General features: G+C 45.7%; 1 protein-coding gene across 1 annotated transcript in view; it reads right to left on the bottom strand.

Moving 5' to 3' along the window:
* Positions 1–1,653: 1,653 nt before the first annotated feature.
* The window catches only part of KCNC1 (potassium voltage-gated channel subfamily C member 1), a 66,428-nt gene continuing 46,010 nt past the window's right edge, over positions 1,654–22,071 (bottom strand). Inside the window, exons 2-4 of the mRNA XM_040409615.1 lie at positions 13,073–14,006; positions 3,601–3,789; positions 1,654–1,688 (exon numbers count right to left, since the gene is read on the bottom strand). Of these exons, the coding sequence (XP_040265549.1) occupies positions 1,654–1,688; positions 3,601–3,789; positions 13,073–14,006 (1,158 nt within the window). The remainder of the gene's footprint in view (positions 1,689–3,600; positions 3,790–13,072; positions 14,007–22,071) is intronic.

Below are 22,071 nucleotides of genomic sequence, written 5' to 3'. Positions count from 1 at the left end.
CCATGGATGGCAGGCTTTTGAGTGTCCTTGCAAAGAAAGGTGGCTATATTGGTCACTGATTTGTTTTTGTTTTTGAATGTCAGAAATGTATATTTGTGAATGTTGAGATGTTATATTGGTTTCACTGGTAAAAATAAATAATTGAAATGGGTATATATTTGTTTTTTGTTAAGTTGCCTAATAATTATGCACAGTAATAGTCACCTGCACACACAGATATCCCCCTAAAATAGCTAAAACTAAAAACAAACTAAAAACTACTTCCAAAAATATTCAGCTTTGATATTAATGAGTTTTTTGGGTTCATTGAGAACATGGTTGTTGTTCAATAATAAAATTAATCCTCAAAAATACAACTTGCCTAATAATTCTGCACTCCCTGTAGTTGACATAGGCACTATACGCAGTGCACATAGACGCTATACGCAGTGCAGAGTTGACATAGGCGCTATATACAGTGCAGAGAGTTGATATAAGCGCTATATACAGTGCACATAGTTGATATAGGCACTATACGCAGTGCACATAGGCGCTATACGCAGTGCCGAGAGTTGACATAGGTGTTATATGCAGTGCACATAGTTGACATAGGCACTATACTATACGCAGTGCACATAGTGCACTGATACTGGAGAGCAATCATAAAACATTGTTCCATCTATTAACCCATCAGTTACCAAAAAAAGGAGAACTTTTCCTGCTTCTTACCAATGTGGAGAATTTCAGCAACATTCCAGCTTTGCTTTTCTTAGCGGTTCTGCAATAAATCTTCACTCTTTATATCATTTTGCAGAATGAAACCTGCAGCATGTAGTTCCAAGTAAATGACACATTGCAAAATCATGTAAGTAACCGCAATGGTTAGTGGCGTGCTGACACATGGCTGTCTATAGAGCAGGCAGTAGAAACTACTATACAAAATTTATTTCATGCACGTTTGCTTTTGCATAACATTTTGCATGCATCTTTGCCCAAACATATGAGTTTGCATACAATGCAGGTCTGTCATTACTTTGACAAATGTTTCCGGATTTTATACTGCAAGTCCCAGCATTAAAATGAACACATTTCATGTTTGAAATCCGTGCGGATTATTTAATAAGGACAATCTTTTCGGGATTACCGCCATGTTTCCTTTACACACTGATAACGTACACGACAGTCCCCGCAGGCCACATGTTATCAGGTTGGATATAGGCTCCATGTTCACAAGCATGCCAATAAAAACAGGAAAATAAAATCCGACTATACACAAGTCAAAGTTGTTGCTGTCCGTGTAGCGATGGTATAGCATGTGTGGACCTGGTCAATGTGACCGATGGCGGCCAGAGCACACTTCTTGTTAAGAGCCGTGTATAAAAAGTCAGAGCAATGTACAGTTTAAACTGGTTCCAGTCTGCTACATAATGGATGGAAAAGAAAGTATATGCATTTGACCTCTGAGCAGAATCCTCTGCGTCTTTTTTACATCATGCAATTCATGCTAAATAAATCAATAGATTCCTAGAGAGTTTTACATTTTGGCGGCGCTCTAGGTTTACATCACCCGAGGCGGATCTGCTTGTCCATAGGCAGAGGTTCTGTCCGGGGGAGTAGAACGCGGCGGCGCTTCTTTCCTGCACATCATCAGTATGGCTGCCTCTGTTTGCATATTTAGCAGTGACACGATGCTCTTTGCAAAAACATGCCTGTAAAGAATACAATGAAGACTTAAGACTCCTCCATGGTCTTTTCATTCGAGCTGGTCGGTAACGAGAAATGGAAAGAAATGTCGAAGAGCTACATGCAGAGGCAGCCATTTTCTTCTCCAATGGACCTTAATCATCATTTCCATGCAGCTGAATATTGCTTTCTACTGTAATAGGTGCCCATGCATGAAACCATCCTACTGGCGCGGACTCCTGCAGGGCTCCTATGGCTCAAAGAATATCCTGAGAAATAACGATTCTTCCATTGTCTCCGCAGCCAGTGAGATCCGACGTTAGCCGAGAGAAAAGCATCAAACTAGCAAGACACTATGATACGTGATGCATCCCCCGTGTCCTGTGTCCCCGGTCATGCAGCATATGGCCCGCCAGCAGCTCTCTGACATTTTGCCGCAGCTTATCAGTGGCGCCGCTGTGCTACTGCTGGAAACGGGAGCACGTTAATGATTACAAAGCTGGTTAGACCATTCTCTGCTACTGATCCATGCTACGGGATGAATGGGCGAGAGGCGATGTGCAGACACCGGAGGGCGCTCTACCCAGTAATGCTAGCTAGGACTTTGTAAAAAAAAACAACAACTTTGTTTGGAAGATGAAATGCAAAGTACAGCAGTGGATCATAAAGTTGAATGGACTAAGAATGAAGTCAACAGTGTAGCCATTCCGGCGGATTCCCATGCACCGTTACATGCTGAGAGTTGTATCACTTGGCAACAAAATCCAGCGGAGCCAAACTATGGAGAGATGAGAAGATGAGAGATGACAGGAGATGTCACACACACTACAGCGCCCGCTCCTAGTATCGCTTATGTAAGTGCCTCGTTTGTGCCCCAGGGCTGACTTTTCCTTCCGCATGCATTGGCAATATTTCCAGCATTTTGGAGGGAAAACCATTTATTCACAGGACTGTAGAGACGCTGCTCCCCGGCCATCTTCACGCTGCACGGCTTCACCACAGCTGCTATCTGCTTCTGAATTTAGGGATGGGGATGCAGTATTTGCAGCGGGTCATACACCACATCCATTCCTCCTGTTGCCATAGTGATACCACCCACTTACAGACATAGCATGCAGCCGTTTTCTTCTTTCTATGCATGCAGACAATGGGATCAGATTATGACAACGGTAACGACGGCAGACAAGTGGGGACAGAAACATTTTTACCAAATGGACTATTTTTTTTCCACCTAGGATTGCTTCTTAGTTAGCAGCCACCGAAGATGAGGTTGTCTCCGAATACGTGATGTGTGTGAGATGCTCGCCCCTGGGGTGGCATTGCCAGCAAAGCCTCTCCGTGTATGAGCACCTGACACCTTCTAGGAATCCATACTTAATACTTGGAGCCGTGCCATCTACGGCCCTAAATGTTGTCTTATTCAGTAACAGTCAGGGGTCTACACTGGCACAATACTGGTATCGGTAGAGAATCGGTCACCGCCATCTTGGACTATTATCTAGTCCACTGGTGCAGGAGTCCAGATCACGAGTTTTTATTTCCCTACTTTCCCCCTTCCTCTGCTGAAATACAGGCGTCCTCTCCATCATGTTAGCAGTCCGGACGATGTATTTCAGTGCAACGTTAAACGCTGACAGTGGGGAATGGGGGGCAGTAGGAAAATAAAAAGAAATGGCAGTCTGGACTTCTTAGCTGCCGGCAATAGTCCAGAAGCGGGGTGACAGATACCCTTTAACATTGGCACAGGCTAGGTCTGGGGCCATTAATGCAGCATTTTACAGGTCAGCCCTACACTGCTGACTAACTGTACAGTGGAAGACTGGGGAAGACTGATGCTTCTTGTTCATGCGGCGTACTCTGCCCCATCTCTGCACCGACACGGCACAATCTTGGGCTACTGGTGAATGGCAGGATCTCTGATAAAACTTATCTACATACCCTTTCTTACTCCTCCATCAGGCGGGCTTGGAAATTCCTCGGGTGAAAGGAGAAAGTAGGGTCGACCTTTCTCCCGAGTGCTAGACTGCGTAAAGGACAGGCCCTCATCGGGCGTTATTGTCTGGTCTATGTGGGGACAGTCTTCATTTGCCAACGCCGCTTTGGCCACCTCTCCATTCAGTTTGGAATCTTCAAATATAATAAAGAGGCGATTGGAGACACTGTTCATTGCAGTACGAAATATTAGGATGTGGAGCTCATTGTAGCATGCCAGAATACTTACTGTGTATCACTCACAAAGCTTCACATGCAGCAGCAACAGACTGTGGAGCAACCTCTTGGTCGGGGTGGGCATAATAGGTAGTTTGGAGATTTTTTTAAGTTTAACCTCTTATTTTTTTCTCAAATTTATGCATCTTTTAAGCATCTATTAAACTATCCATCTATGCACCTTTAAATTCATGTTTCTTATCTATAGAGGGGGGGGGGATAGGATTGAGAGAGAAATAGGAGAAAAATGTGGGAGAGTGAGATGATAAATAGGGAATGGCAAGCTATGTCTGAAGAGGAAGCTTGAAGGCTGATGAAGACCGGTGATTACAGCAGCCTCAGCACACTAAGAGATGAGGAGGAGGAGAGATGTCTGGAATATATATGTATATAAATATTCTTCTTTTTGCCCACTTCTTGTAATAGAATGCTTATTGCTCTTGAAGGGGTCGGTCACATGCAGCAGATCTGGCTGATATGTGCCCCTTGAGGAAATGCCTACAGTGGGCTAGTTTTGGCGGTGGCATCTTTGTCGGGATGCTGCTTTCACCTTTGCATTGCAAGGTTTTATTTGCAGCCTGTGATTTAGATTTCATCCACTTTGCTTGTAAAATGCTGCACATGTTGCACTCAAAAAGTGGGAAATCTGCATTGTTTCCAATATATGTGCCCTAGGGTTGAGCACCAGTCCTATACTTCCACACATGGATGCAACTACTTTCACTTTTAGGAGGTCCAATTGGCACAGAGCTCTAGGGCGCTCTTATATACCCTAAGATAAGCCGTATACCGCGGCACAGCTGATCCTCTGTGACCGGATACCGTGCCCTGCTACAGAAATGCTCACATTCCCATTCCTCCAATACTATAAAATGAGAGGCATGGTGCTGACAAAAAGGATATGCCCCTTCAGAAATAATTCTTTATATATATATATATATATATATATATATAAATATATATATATACAGTACAGACCAAAAGTTTGGACACACCTTCTCATTCAAAGAGTTTTCTTTATTTTCATGACTTTGAAGGCATCAAAACTATGAATTAACACATGTGGAATTATATACATAACGAACAAGTGTGAAACAACTGAAAATATGTCATATTCTAGGTTCTTCAAAGTAGCCACCTTTTGCTTTGATTACTGCTTTGCACACTCTTGGCATTCTCTTGATGAACTTCAAGAGGTAGTCCCCTGAAATGGTCTTCCAACAGTCTTGAAGGAGTTCCCAGAGATGCTTAGCACTTGTTGGCCCTTTTGCCTTCACTCTGCGGTCCAGCTCACCCCAAACCATCTCGATTGGGTTCAGGTCCGGTGACTGTGGAGGCCAGGTCATCTGGCGCAGCACCCCATCACTCTCCTTCATGGTCAAATAGCCCTTACTTTTAAAGTTTTCCCAATTTTTCGGCTGACTGACTGACCTTCATTTCTTAAAGTAATGATGGCCACTCGTTTTTCTTTACTTAGCTGCTTTTTTCTTGCCATAATACAAATTCTAACAGTCTATTCCGTAGGACTATCAGCTGTGTATCCACCTGACTTCTCCTCAACGCCACTGATGGTCCCAACCCCATTTATAAGGCAAGAAATCCCACTTATTAAACCTGACAGGGCACACCTGTGAAGTGAAAACCATTTCAGGGGACTACCTCTTGAAGCTCATCAAGAGAATGCCAAGAGTGTGCAAAGCAGTAATCAAAGCAAAAGGTGGCTACTTTGAAGAACCTAGAATATGACATATTTTCAGTTGTTTCACACTTGTTTGTTATGTATATAATTCCACATGTGTTAATTCATAGTTTTGATGCCTTCATAGTCATGAAAATAAAGAAAACTCTTTGAATGAGAAGGTGTGTCCAAACTTTTGGTCTGTACTGTACATAGATGTTCATTCCTTTACCAAATTGTAAGGAACCGGATTAATGGGGAAACATTGGAAAGAACATTTTCTAACGGCCATGTGAACAAGTATCTGCCCCCTAACATGTAACCAATGGCTTTACCACCTTTATAGGCTGCCCTTTGTCAAATGAAACTCCAGCTATAATTTGGTTTCACTATAAATTGAATGAAGTTACGAAAAGAAGAATGAAAAATGGATAAAGAAACCTTGGTGACGGCCGAGAGCCGCTCAGAGGATGCTTTTCAGATATTTCCCGCTGAAGCAAGCAGTAGGTAAGTGCACGGAGCCATGTTCTGTCCTCACCAAGAAGTGCACCACAGTCTGCTACATGATATCCCCATTACTGCACAGATTTACACACAACTTACAAGAAAGCAAATAACATTTGTGCTTTTCTTGAGAGAAAAGAAGGCAGCAGGAGCGATGTGTTTCTAGTAACTGGGAGTGTGTGGCAGCCAATTCACGCCGCCAGACGTCTGGGTTTTTCATTCCCTGCTGGATTTCACCTCCACTGAATGCAGAGTAAAGTACAGCTCCGCTCAGCACATCAGCACTAGGGCCATGTTCACATGCTCAGGATTGAGTGCTGACTTTTCAGAATCCGCAGCACACAGCAGCTGTGGATCTGCACCATTCACATTCTGGTCTTCAGCTGTGGGTCTTCTAAAAAGCTTTGGTGGATGTGAACATGGTCTGAGATATTAAAGCAAAACATATCATTCTGCTGAGAAGTCCCCAGTCAAGTGTACCTTCTAATGAGGGCTCCTCATACTGGTGACCTGCTTGAGATCATGCCCCCACTGCTCCTGTGCATTTAGCAAATTTAGTAAAAAAAAGAAAACTTAAATTTGGCCTAGACATAAGTCTTCGGCCCCTGCACTCAGGATATAAGTATTTAGCCCCCTTTCAATAACGATTGACATTTGGCTCTGGAGCCTCTCATTTCTCTGGATCTTCTCTGAGATGTTTCTCCACTTGATTGGAGTCACCTGTGGTAAATTCAGTAGACTGGACATGATTTAGAAAGACACGGCCAAGATCTCACAGCTGACCATGCAGATCAAAGCAGAAACCAAGCCATGAGGAGGAGAGAACTGCCTGTAGAGCTCAGAGACAGGATTGTGTGGGAGAAACTTCCAGAAGGTCAGCCATCACTGCAGCCTCCACCAATCTGGGCTTTAAGGCATAGAAGCCAGAAAGAAACCTCTCCTCGGTAATGTCTGGAGAAAACCAGACGCCGCTCATCATCTGCCCAATAACATCAATACAGTGAAGCATGGGGTTCACAGCATCATGTCTTGGGGAACATGGAGACCGGTCAGGGTGGAGGGAAAGCTGAACTTGAGCAAAGTCCAGAGATATTCTTAGTGAAAACCTGATCCAGAGCTCTGAACCTCAGACTGGGCCGAACCTTCCTTCAAGGCAATGACCCTAAGCACACGGTCAGGTCAACACAAGAGAGGGTTAGGGACAACTCTGGGAAAGTCCTTAAGGGGCCCGTCCAGAGCCCTTAACCCAATGGAACATCTCTGGAGAGACCTGAAAATGCTGTCCACCGACGGCTCCCATCCAACCCGACAGAGCTGGAGAGGATCTGCAAAGAAGAACGGCTGAAAATCCCTAAATCCACGTGCAAACCTTGTGGCCTCATCCCCAAGAAGACTGGAGGCTGGAATCACTGCCAAAGGGGCCTCTGCTAAGTCCTTAGTAAAGGGGCCAAAGACTTAAGTCTTCAGACCCTTTACTCTGGACATATGTCCATGTGTTTTTCCATTTGAACCTACTGTTCTCACTTTCATTACAGTTAGGCCTCTTTCACACGGGCGTTGCGGGTGCGCAATATTTCCGCGCGAGTGCAAAGCGTTTTAATGCATTTTGCACACGCGTGAGAAAAATCGGCATGTTTGGTACCCAGACCCGAACCCGGACTTCTTCACAGAAGTTCAGGTTTGGGTTAGGTGTTGTGTAGATTTTATTATTTTCCCTTATAACATGGTTATAAGAGAAAATAATAGCATTCTTAATACAGAATGCATAGTAAATTAGGGATGCAGGGGTTAAAAAAATAATAAAATTAAATTAAACTCACCTCATCCACTTGTTTGCGCATCCCGGCTCGTCGTCTTTCTTCTTCTTTGAGGACCTGGGAGGAAAAGGACCTTTGGTGACGTCACTGCGCTCATCACATGGTCCATCACGATGGTGATGGATCATGTGATGGACCATGTGATGAGCGCAGTGACGCCACCAAAGGTCCTTTTCCTCCCAGGTCCTCAAAGAAGAAGAAAGAAGATGAGCCGGGCTGCGCAAACAAGTGGATAAGGTGAGTTTAATTTTAACGTTTTTTTTTTTAACCCCCCCTGTACTATGCATTCTGTATTCAGAATGCTATTATTTTCCCTTATAACCATGTTATAAGGGAAAATAATAAAGATCGGGTCCCCATCCCGATCGCCACCTAGCAACCATGCGTGAAAATCGCACCGCATTCACACTTGCTTGCGGATACTTGCGATTTTCACGCAGCCCCATTCACTTCTATGGGGCCTGTATTGAGGGAAAAACGCACAATATAGAACATGCTGCGATTTTCACGCAATGCACAAGTGATGAGTGAAAATCACTGCTAATGTGCACAGCCCCATTAAAATGAATGGGTCCGGATTCAGTGCGGGTGCAATGCGTTCACCTCACTCAATGCAACCGCGCGGAAAACTCGCCCATGTCAAAGAGGCCTTAGACTTTCCAAATGCACTGTAGATGAGAGAGAGAGAGATGAGATACTGTAGATAAATAGGAAATGCCTACATTTTAAGCAGCTAAAAGTTAAAGGCTATGTACACACACCTTTGGGGGCAATTTTTTTATTATTGCATTATACTTATTTTGAGTTACCGTAAAATCACTTTTTCAATTGTTTTTTATTAACAATATCGAGTCCTTTTCTTTGTACAGAGCTCAGATGCTCTACTAGCTGCCTGTGAATTCTTTGTCTTTTCCGTCATCGGAGGAGCAGACGGGCTCCTTATCTCTGCTCTCTCACATTATAAACGCTCTGTCCTTATCTTACTGATAAGAATGTGGCTTAAATAAGTCTTTATGACATTATTTAGTTTACAAATAAGGTTTATTAGATGACTGGCACAAAGTGAGAGTACCAGTCACACAGTTAACCCTTTGTGATAGAATGGCTTAATATTTATAATAAAGGCCAATTAAAAATATGAATTTTAGCCAAAAATAAGTTAAAAGAAATCACAAGAAAATTGCTTCATGTGTACATAGCCTTTAATCAATTTCACATTACTTCTATATATTTGATAATCTGCTGGTGCAGTCACTGTGTACATACATTACTGATCCTGAGTTACATCCTGTATTATACTCCAGAGCTGCACTCACTATTCTGCTGGTGCAGTCACTGTGTACATACATTACTTATCCTGTACTGATCCTGAGTTACATCCTGTATTATACTCCAGAGCTGCACTCTCTATTCTGCTGGTGCAGTCACTGTGTAAATACATTACTTATCCTGTACTGATCCTGAGGTACATCCTGTATTATACTCCAGAGCTGCACTCACTATTCTGCTGGTGGAGTCAGTGTGTACATACATTACTTATCCTGTACTGATCCTGAGTTACATCCTGTATTATACTCCAGAGCTGCACTCACTATTCTGCTGGTGCAGTCACTGTGTACATACATTACTTATCCTGTACTGATTCTGAGTTACATCCTGTATTATACTCCAGAGCTGCACTCACTATTCTGCTGGTGCAGTCACTGTGTACATACATTACTTATCCTGTACTGATCCTGAGTTACATCCTGTATTATCCTCCAGAGCTGCACTCTCAATTCTGCTGGTGCAGTCACTGTGTACATACATTACTTATCCTGTACTGATCCTGAGTTACATCCTGTATTATACTCCAGAGCTGCACTCACTATTCTGCTGGTACAGTCACTGTGTACATACATTACTTATCCTGTACTGATCCTGAGTTACATCCTGTATTATACTCCAGAGCTGCACTCACTATTCTGCTGGTGCAGTCACTGTGTACATACATTACTTATCCTGTACTGATCCTGAGTTACATCCTGTATTATACTCCAGAGCTGCACTCACTATTCTGCTGGTGCAGTCTCTGTGTACATACATTACTTATCCTGTACTGATCCTGAGTTACATCCTGTATTATACTCCAGAGCTGCACTCACTATTCTGCTGGTGCAGCTATGTGTACATACATGACTTATCCTGTACTGATCCTGAGTTACATCCTGTATTATACTCCAGAGCTGCACTCACTATTCTGCTGGTGGAGTCACTGTGTACATACATTACTTATCCTGTACTGATCCTGAGTTACATCCTGTATTATACTCCAGAGCTGGACTCACTATTCTGCTGGTGCAGTCACTGTGTACACACATTACTTATCCTGTACTGATCCTGAGTTACATCCTGTATTATACTCCAGAGCTGGACTCACTAGTCTGCTGGTGCAGTCACTGTGTACATACATTACTTATCCTGTACAGATCCTGAGTTACATCCTGTATTATACTCCAGAGCTGCACTCACTATTCTGCTGGTGCAGTCACTGTGCACATACATTACTTATCCTGTACTGATCCTGAGTTACAGCCTGTATTATACTCCAGAGCTGGACTCACTATTCTGCTGGTGCAGTCACTTTGTACATACATTACTTATCCTGTACTGATCCGGAGTTACATCCTGTATTATACTCCAGAGCTGCACTCACTATTCTGCTGGTGCAGTCACTGTGCACATACATTACTTATCCTGTACTGATCCTGAGTTACAGCCTGTATTATACTCCAGAGCTGGACTCACTATTCTGCTGGTGCAGTCACTGTGTACATACGTTATCGGAACACTCCAGCAATGACTGCAGCAGGTAAGGGAGCACGGTCTGGCTTGCTGTCTGATTGATCTGCGCTAATTACAGGCTGGTTGCATTCCTGTGTGAACTGGCCCTTACAGACGTGCTTGTTCCACCGCTGTCCTCACAGAATAGGACGAAGCTAGAAATGTAAAGAATGCTTCTTATTCCAATAGTCCAGCTTCGTGCCGTCTGCTGGATGATGGGAGCAGTGGTCTCTCAGTAAATCTATTCATTATAATTATCAGGCCTACACGTCCAGACTGCTGCTCGCGGTCCTTACTGTGCTCTTCCTGAGCTCTGTTCCATTATCTTTTGGATGTCTCTGTAGCACAACCACCACTTCCAGCAACTAGAATTCTATTCCTTCTCCAGTCCTCCCTCCATTCAGGGTCAGTCCTGATGACTTCTCCTCTGCTTTCCTCCCTGCTCCGGTCACCCCTGGTGTGGGCTGTATAGATAAGGATTACTCTTCCCATCGGACATGGTTATGGCTTCTCACTGAGATTATTAGAAGGGGAATCATCTCCCTGAAGAGTCGAGGGTCACTGCTCTCATCAGTTCCCCAGCGTTTTTGGTCGGGTGTGCACTGACAGTTACGGAGAGTCACCTTTGGACACATCTCCTGCTGAGACCGGTGGCCTCACGTCTACAGCTCTTACTCTGAATGTCTCATGGCCAGAGGCTCGGCGCCTCTTTCTGCTCCCCTCTCCCCCCGATTTACCAGCAAGAGACCTCATTCCAGTCTCTTACTGGACATCCAGTGTGCATCTCTAGGGTTGGACTCCTGCCTACACCACCAACACGTCTCTCTCTAAGCTTTTCCATCTTGGCGTGACCCTTGCTAATTGATTCAAGCCTTTTGACCTAACGCTGTGTCCCTTCCACTTGCTGCTCCTCGGTGCACTCTGTGGCCGTGGACAATTCATGCAGGTGCACCTCCAGACTTCTGATGAACACCCATATTCCTCTACCCACTATCCGTGGCCTCTGAGGGGAGGCAGAGCGCCCCGATGGAAAAGGCCGGCGGCTGTTACTTAAACGGAGGCTAATGTTCTGCCCACGACAGGGAGGTCCTCAGATCACACGTAGACATGAACAGTCCACGTGATGTTGTGATGAGCTCTACCATAGGTGGTGATATTCATGCTCATGACATAGTAAACAGTTATGTAAGATGAGATGCTGCCATGTCTGCTGACACGGCCGACGCTCCCTCAGAAGGGCTGGTTCTGTTTCCATGACACGAGCTGCAGGCTGACGTCAGTAATACCTCTGAAGTGTGGCCAGAAAACAAAGAGATGACATGCAGACAGGGGGTGACATGAATGATGTGAGAAAACAAGGAGTCCCCACATGGACTTGTGCTGATGACCTCCATCCAGGAGATCCTGGAAGCCGTTCATGTCAGGGCCAGACATTCTCTTATGGGGCAGCATGCACATAGAAGACGAACGAATGACTGACGAATGTCGGCCCCCGCGCTGCTGAACGGCTTCATGGATTGTTTAATAGTAATGTCAACGCCTCCCGTCCATCCCCAAATAATCACCGTGGACCCTGCAAAGATAAACTGGTGTCCTGTAATATCTCCAGCCTGTATTGGTCACTAATTATCTAGTCAAATGGTACCCTGGCATATTAATACCACTAATATTCCATGGGTGGAGGTAGAGAGCGGGGTGAAATCATCAAAGCCCCAGTGTTAGATGCAGAAGACATCTCATAAAACTGAGATAAACCCAAAGAGCGACCACTAGCCATGGGATACCACCCTTTATACTCCGGCTCAGATTGTCACACAGTGATGCATTCTGGTCTGTTCCCGCTCTACATATTCACCCAATCCATAAAGATTCTTCACTAATAAAGACCTAAGATGCTGTCGATGAGGGACGCTCTGACATGCTAGAAGGGACGCTTCCTACAGAACTACATTTCAGCTCTAATAACGACTTGTGTTTAGCACTTTGATGAACTTCCCCTCCGAGTTTCGTCTTTTGTATCTATGGAGCGGCAGTTTCATCAAACCTAGAAGATTGGAGCTGAACTCAGAGCTCCACCAGTTAACGTGTGATCAGATCGATGGTCCAGGAATCTCCCGTCCAGCATTTCATTATTATCTTCCAAACAGCAAAGAATGTGAATCCTTGCTACTCAGTGAAACAAGGGTTAACCACCCCAATACTTGGGAAGACCCTCTACTGGCACATCTCACACGTCCCACCTCACACATACTCAGGCTGTGTGGTCCGGGACCATCAATGGGTTAATGCCCTATGCATTTGCGTTAAGACGTTTAACTTCATTCTCTAAAAGGAACGGAGGACGACGATCAAATAGACATTCCTCGAAGTGGTTTCCTACCTGCTCGGTTCACGTCTAACATTTCTTCTTGTGCGAGCGGGCAAGTGTCGCTCTGAGTGCTGTGATGTGGAGAATTTACAACAGATTTACAATAATTGGGGGAGCCCAGTTGGGGAGGGCGTGGGATATGCTTCTTTTTCTTCTTTGGTAGCTTCTGCTTAGCCATAGCTAAGGAATAATACATTCCGAAATTGTTCACAATGACAGGTACTGGCATAGCAATAGTCAGCACCCCAGCAAGAGCGCACAGGGCTCCCACCAGCATGCCAGACCACGTCTGAGGATACATGTCGCCGTAGCCGAGCGTGGTCATGGTGACAACAGCCCACCAGAAGCCGATAGGGATATTTTTGAAATGTGTATGTTCACTGGCACTGGGATCGTTGGGATTAGCACCTATTCTCTCAGCATAATAGATCATTGTGGCAAAAATTAAAACTCCCAATGCCAAAAATATGATGAGCAGCAGGAATTCATTTGTGCTGGCACGAAGAGTATGCCCAAGAACCCTTAGACCAACAAAGTGCCTTGTCAGCTTGAAAATCCGAAGAATTCGCACAAATCGGACAACTCGTAAGAAGCCCAAGACATCCTTAGCAGCTTTGGAAGACAGGCCACTAAGTCCAACCTCCAGATAGAAAGGAAGAATGGCCACAAAGTCAATGATGTTTAAAGTGTTTTTGACAAATTCCACCTTGTTCGGGCAGAAGGTAATCCTCATCAGGAACTCAAATGTAAACCAGACCACGCAGACTCCTTCAATGTAAGTCAGGAAGGCTTCTGTCTCTGATGCCAAGTAAAAGCGCTGATGCGTTTCGTTCCCAATGATTTCCGTTTCAGTTTTGTTCACAATGGGGTTAAATAGTTCATGAGTCTCCAGGCAGAAGGTGGTGATGGAAACCAGAATAAAGAAGAGGGAGGCAAATGCCACGTACTGTCAAAACAAAAAGCAGAAGGATGTGAGCATAAAATATCACATATTTCGGCATAATCACACTTCTCACACACACACACAACGTCCTGTAATCCAGAAGGTAACCTCTGCCCAGTGACCCCAGACATCCGTCCAATTCACCTACCTTCCAGGTTCAAGGCCTCTGAGGCTACTTTCACATCCACGCTGGTTATTTAGGTTCTTCTGCTCCATTATAGGACGTGTCGGCACATACGAAGCCGGACAGACCCCATTGATTCTGAGGGCATCCGTTAGAATTCGTTAAATAGTGGAGAGAAACCTGTGACGGAGCTCCCGACGCAGATGTGAAAGCAGCCTAACTTGTGTTTTCCATGAACCAGTTCAGACTAAGTAGTATGGAATACATCTGGACTTGGTGTCACCTCGTTTACTGATTCATATGGAATGACAAGCTTGGTTTTTGTTTGGCCGTTTGCCTGTGACATTGTTCTATGTGGGTCTTCTCACAGTGACCCAATGGTAAGAGACTAGCCCCTCAGCAGTTCTTTGGTACCAAGTGAAAGCTGATTGTGAGGAACGCTATCTCAGTTCTTTAGGTTTTGTGTCTGGCCATATATCTTGCACTGACTCTAGTCTCGATACATATTTGGACAGTCTTGGCCCATTTCCCTGAAGTTGGTCTATGCCCTACATCTGCCATAGTCTGTGCATTCTGTCACGTGCGCATCCCTACATTATTTGCGGCCATCGAGCACAATCATCAGAACGTTGCCGGCTCCTCCACATTTCATTCATTCAGTAACAGCCAAACGTATTGATTAAAAAAAAACACCCATAATTATCAAAAACTGAAGTCTCCTTTCATCTTGAGTATTCATTCCTTGCTACGTGATGTTCAGTTAGAGGAAAAAATCTGGACATTACTGTCATCAACCTTATATCCTGCTAGGATCATGAGCAGCAACCGTGGTCAACCATCTGTTATAGAGCAGGCCTGGTTTTCAACATCTACCTGCCCATGACAGATGGGGTTTGACTGATCTGCAAACATTTCCAATGCGGAGGTGAAAGCACCCAGTTGTTCTCCTGGGCTGGATTAACTTGTGCTCATTGCATGGATGGAAGGATGAAGCCAGTCAGGAGCACAGCTGCCATGGGACCATTGCGGAGCCCATCTTATGCCACCCCCACAGTTGCAGCATTTTTCCTCATCACACAAGGACACAGGATACTTCCAGATATTAGAGTCTAAGCCTCACTCATTGATATGCTCCCCGTCCTCATAGCAAGTGATGGAATTACATCCAGCAGCACATGTCCTGCCTCCTAGAAGCCGTGACAATCTACAAACATGAACCAAATCACCCGACTTTCTAAAATAATTTTTGTGAAATCTACAATCTGATTTGTAAGATCAAAACGCCGGTGCAGAATGGGACGCACTTTCATCTCACTCTTGTTTATGGCGGCATTTATATACTTGACCTACATATGAAGCAAACAAGATGATCGCTCATTTACGACGACACGTTCCACATCGGAGGGAGCCTATTAATAGAGCTGGGACAGGAAAACGGCAAGTACAAGAATGAAAGAACGCCTGAGCCATAAAGCATCATCTGACAGCCAGCCGATTCATCTTGATTCATTCCTACATCGTGTCCTCTTCCTAAAAGTTATTAAACAGCAGCAGATGGCACAGGATTCATTACATTATACACACTGTGACCACATGGAGAAGACATCTCATCTGTTCAGGGGGAAGGTTCTACTAAGCTTAGGCTTCATGGAACATTTCAGATAACTTTGCAGAATAAGCGGCCATGTGTGTGTACATGAAGAATAACTGTATACATGACTTGTATCCGGCATTTTCAGCAGGTGTTTCCTCTCTGCATCTCAAATTCTGATGTGTCCCTGCCCTGGGTGGAATCTAGCTGCTATGCACATGGAGAAAGCAGGAGACTGTGCTCCCCAATGCTCACACAGATGCACCCTATAGGTCTTTATAGAGGAGCACTGAACAGTACTGATGTGAATAAAGCATGTGAGATATAACGCCTAATATTAGCTCACCAGTCTCTCACTCTGTGCCTCTCTGCAGCTCACTCCTCCCGCTCTCCTATCTCCATATACTTACGTCTCATCTCTTTAGATGGATTTATCACAGAATTCAAAATGAATGTAAAGTTGGCCAAACAAACGAGACAGTGATCGGCCGCACTGTCTGTGGGATCACACTAACCTTCCTACCAGCAACATGCCAGGTTAAACTGGCTGACCTGAAATCGACCATGCTGGCGACTTTAATCTCATGTATTCCCAGCAAAGTTGTGTAAATGTTTGTCACCATCTCAGACCAAGCTGCGCTCTTTACTTGGCACTAAGCTAAATGCTGCCAATGGATTCCACTACAACCCTACTGAACAAGACTTTACATACTCAACAGCTGCCTTAATGGTGAATCTTTAGGAAGACCTACTGCTACGGATCGCTGTGTCAAGTAACCAGTTTGAAATTGGCTCAAACCCGAAGGGCGTTATTCTCACGCCTCCCCGGTATTCACCCTTTAACCTCTGGCCAGGGATGTGGACTTCGCTACGGGTTACAGACCAGACTACTACCTCCCAGGATGGTCCCAGTATGCTTGGCAGCTGACCCTCTGGACCTGAAACTCTGGTGCAAGCACCTGGAGCCCCAGGAACTAAAAAAAGCACCAAAATCACAGGCATAGTCTGAACAGGCACATAATACGCAGGCCCAGAGTCCAAATAGCAAACTAAACACAGGCAACCTTGAAACTAAGCTGAAATACCAGACTAAAAGATAAAGAACTAACCTGAACTAACTAACCTGAGACCAAACGAGCGGCGAAACACAGACTGAATACAGCAGCAACGCAGGCTGAGACACACCACAAAGGACATACAGACTGACAGGGACTGAGCAGAAGCAGATACTAATATGGGTGATGTTCAGCCAAGGGGGGGATAGACAGAACATATAGTGGAGCTCATCAGCCCAAAACACATGCAGGTGCACACAAACAGCAAGGAGCTCACCGATACACACAGAAAGCAAGAGTCAATACTGCAGGAAAGAGAAGCAAGCACCATATAACCCTTCACACCCACAAGAAACTAGGGCAAGGATACACAGAGCAGTGGTAGCAACGAATTGCCATACAGAGAAATGGTCTTGAATTGCCATCCCACAAGCCGCCGACGCTGGAACGCTGAGAACAGTGGCACCATACTAACGAGTACTCTAAACTACAATGTAGGCAAAAGTGTGGTAGACTATGCCAATATAGATATGGGCCAGGTCTCACCTTACACCAAGGTGACATTTCTGCTATATTCATATCATCTTCTGCTACTATAACCAACTATGAAAGGTCTTGAAGACAACCTGCAGATCCTCGAGAAATTCAGCACCATGCCCTTACTACCCATGAACCCAAAGAAAACTAACATCATGGTGTTTCAGAAGGGAAGAATAAAATATCAGCCAGGCACAATTCCCTCCTGCTCAACAGCCCACTTACAGAAACAGAGAGGTGCATCTGCCTGGGCCTAGAAATCAGCCAATCAAAAGCATTAAATGGGATAGAGATGCTAAACCAAAGGCCCCAGAAACACCTACAACTGGGGGAGGAAGAAAACTATCCATACTGCTGGGGGGAGAGGAAGAGAGACTATCCATATTGCTGGGGGAGGAGGAAGAGAGACTATCCATACTGCTTCGGGAGGAGGAAGAAAGATTATCCATACTGCTGGGGGAGGAGGAAGAGAGACTATCCATACTGCTGGGGGAGGAGGAAGAGAGACTATCCGTACTGCTGGGGGAGGAGGAAGATAGATTATCCATACTGCTGCGGGAGGAGGAAGAGAGACTATCCATACTGCTGGGGGAGGAGGAAGAGAGATTATCCATACTGCTGGGGGAGGAGGAAGAGAGACTATCCATACTGCTGGGGGAGGAGGAAGAGAGACTATCCATACTGCTGGGGGAGGACGAAGAGAGACTATCCATACTGCTGGGGAGGAGGAAGAGAGACTATCCATACTGCTGGGGGAGGAGGAAGAGAGACTATCCATACTGCTGGGGGAAGAGGAAGAGAGACTCTCCATACTGCTGGAGGAAGAGAGACTATCCATACTGCTGGGGGGAAAGAGACTATCCATACTGCTGGGGGAGGAGAAAGAGAGACTATCCATACTGCTGGGGGAGAAGGAAGAGAGACTATCCATACTGCTGGGGGAGGAGGAAGATATACTATCCATACTGCTGGGGGAGGAGGAAGAGAGACTATCCATACTGCTGGGGAAGAGGAAGAGAAACTATCCATACTGCTGGAGGAAGAGAGACTATCCATACTGCTGGGAGAGGAGGAAGAGAGACTGTCCATACTGCTGAGGGAGGAGGAAGAGATACTATCCATACTGCTGGGGGAGGAGGAAGAGAGACTATCCATACTGCTGGGGAAGAGGAAGAGAAACTATCCCTACTGCTGGAGGAAGAGAGACTATCCATACTGCTGGGGGAGGAGGAAGAAAGATTGTCCATACTTCTGGGGGAGGAGGAAGAGATACTATCCATACTGCTGGGGGGGGAGGAAGAGAGACTATCCATACTGCTGGGGGAAGAGGAAGAAATACTATCCATATTGCAGAGGGAGGAGGAAGAGAGACTATCCATACTGCTTCGGGAGGAGGAAGAGAGATTATCCATACTGCTGGGGGAGGAGGAAGAGAGACTATCCTCACTGCTGGGAGGAGGAAAAGAGACTATCCATACTGCTGGGGGAGGAGAAAGAGAGACTATCCATACTGCTGGGGGAGGAGGAAGAGAGATTATCCATACTGCTGGGGGAGGAGCAAGAGAGACTATCCATACTGCTGGGGGAATAGGAAGAGAGGAAGAGAGACTATCCATACTGATGGGGCGGAGGAAGAGAGACTATCCATACTGCTGGGGGAGGAGGAAGAGAGACTATCCATACTGCTGGGGGAGGAGGAAGAGAGACTGTCCATACTGCTGGGGAGGAGGAGGAGAGACTGTCCATACTGCTGGGGGAGGAGGAGGAGAGACTATCCATACTGCTGGAGGAAGAGAGACTATCCATACTGCTGGGGAGGAGAGACTGTCCATACTGCTGGGGGAGGAGGAAGAGAGACTATCCATACTGCTGGGGGAAGAGGAAGAGAGACTATCCATACTGCTGGGGAGGAGAGACTGTCCATACTGCTGGGGGAGGAGGAGGAGAGACTATCCATACTGCTGGGGGAGGAGGAAGAAAGACTATCCATACTGCTGGGGGAGGAGGAAGAGAGATTATCCATACTGCTAGGGGAGGAGCAAGAGAGAATATCCATACTGCTGGGGGAAGAGGAAGAGAGGAAGATAGACTACCCATACTGCTGGGGGAAGAGGAAGAAAGACTATCCATACTGCTGGATGAAGAGAGACTATCCATACTGATGGGGCGGAGGAAGAGAGACTATCCATACTGCTGGGGGAGGAGGAAGAGAGACTATCCATACTGCTGGGGGAGGAGGAAGAGAGACTGCCCATACTACTGGGGAGGAGGAGGAGAGACTGTCCATACTGCTGGGGGAGGAGGAGGAGAGACTATCCATACTGCTGGGGGAGGAGGAAGAGAGACTATCCATACTGCTGGGGAGGAGGAGGAGAGACTGTCCATGCTGCTAGTGGAGGAGGAGGAGAGACTATCCATACTGCTGGTGGAGGAGGAAGAGAGACTATCCATACTGCTGGGGGAAGAGGAAGAGAGACTATCCATACTGCTGGGGAGGAGGAGGAGAGACTGTCCATACTGCTGGGGGAGGAGGAGGAGAGACTATCCATACTGCTGGGGGAAGAGGAAGAGAGACTATCCATACTGCTGGGGGAGGAGAAAGAGACTATCCATACTGCTGGGGGAGGAGGAAGAGAGATTATCCATACTGCTGGGGGAGGAGCAAGAGAGACTATCCATACTGCTGGGGGAATAGGAAGAGAGGAAGAGAGACTATCCATACTGATGGGGCGGAGGAAGAGAGACTATCCATACTGCTGGGGGAGGAGGAAGAGAGACTATCCATACTGCTGGGGGAGGAGGAAGAGAGACTGTCCATACTGCTGGGGAGGAGGAGGAGAGACTGTCAATACTGCTGGGGGAGGAAGAGGAGAGACTATCCATACTGCTGGGGGAAGAGGAAGAGAGACTATCCATACTGCTGGGGAGGAGAGACTGTCCATATTGATGGGGGAGGAGGAAGAGAGACTATCCATACTGCTGGGGGAAGAGGAAGAGAGACTATCCATACTGCTGGGGAGGAGAGACTGTCCATACTGCTGGGGGAGGAGGAGGAGAGACTATCCATACTGCTGGGGGAGGAGGAAGAAAGACTATCCATACTGCTGGGGGAGGAGGAAGAGAGATTATCCATACTGCTGGGGGAGGAGCAAGAGAGACTATCCATACTGCTGGGGGGAGAGGAAGAGAGACTACCCATACTGCTGGGGGAAGAGGAAGAGAGACTATCAATACTGCTGGGGGAGGAGGAGGAGAGACTATCCATACTGCTGGGGGAAGAGGAAGAGAGGCTATCCATACTGCTGGGGAGGAGAGACTGCCCATACTGCTGGGGGAGGAGGAAGAGAGACTATCCATACTGTTGGGGGAAGAGGAAGAGAGACTATCCATACTGCTGGTGGAGGAGGAAGAGAGACTATCCATACTGCTGGGGGAAGAGGAAGAGAGACTATCCATACTGCTGGGGAGGAGGAGGAGAGACTGTCCATACTGCTGGGGGAGGAGGAGGAGAGACTATCCATACTGCTGGGGGAAGAGGAAGAGAGACAATCCATACTGCTGGGGAGGAAGAGGAGAGACTGTCCATACTGCTGGGGGAGGAGGAGGAGAGACTATCCATACTGCTGGGGGAGGAGGAAGAGAGACTATCCATACTGCTGGGGGAGGAGGAAGAGAGATTATCCAAGATTATCCATACTGCTGGGGGAGGAGGAGGAGAGACTATCCATACTGCTGGGGGAGGAAGAAGAGAGCAATAAAATGCAAACTAATTATTTAAAAATCATACAATGTGATTTTCTGGATTTTTTTTTTTTAGATTCTGTCTCTCACAGGTGAAGTGTACTTATGATAAAAATTACAGACCTCTCCATTCTTTGTAGATGGGAAAACAAAATCGTCAGTGTATCAAATCCTTATTTTCTCCATTGTATAACCTCTCTCCCTGATCTCATTATTTCCCACTTGCTTTAGCAATGCTAATGTGTACATAAATAGGAGATACAGATGTAGCAGAGTTAACAGTCACAGTCATAACATGTTAACTAGTTGTCATAACTCACCAAGTGTGTGTTAACTCTGCTACATCTGTAGATAGACAGATAAGAGATACACACACAGATATCAGATAGATAGATAGAAATGAGATAGGCAGATGCTTTCTCACAGTGTTTCGAGCTGTTCGCTGCACATTCTGTCCTCTTTTTATAACTAAACAATACTGTCCAAGGATGGAAAAGCTATTAAATACACAAACTAATTGGATGTTAATTAATTTTCACTAAATAAGAAATTAATCATAAACACTCAATGGGCCAATTAATGGCAATGAAACAGAAGACGGAGCGAGCAGAAGCAGATTTATTGTACTGTGCAGAATTTCATACTGCTCCTGCCCCACTGTTCTAGAACCAGGATTATAATATACACTATAGATTATAGCACAAGGAATATGTGACCATACTACATCATAATCTATACTACATCAATCTCTCGAAGATAACACACATCATCTGGACTACAAACTTGCTTGTGGAGCAAAAACAGAGGAGGGCGGTGGATTCAGAAACAAGATACAACAGCAGGCGAGCAATACAGAGTAAGACCGCAGTGTGACAACCCTGGAACGATGCATACAACAAAGCTACAAAATCAAAGCCACAATAACCCAGTAGAAAAAGACATCTGGCCCTGATGGTGGCAATGACATGAAAACCAGAATAAAACATTCCTAGTCATGGCAAAAAGGGTAGACCGTCACAG

Source organism: Bufo bufo, chromosome 10, assembly GCF_905171765.1.
Source record: "Bufo bufo chromosome 10, aBufBuf1.1, whole genome shotgun sequence".
In the NCBI taxonomy this organism is placed as follows: Eukaryota; Metazoa; Chordata; class Amphibia; order Anura; family Bufonidae; genus Bufo; species Bufo bufo.
This window is presented reverse-complemented; position numbering and strand designations above follow the sequence as displayed.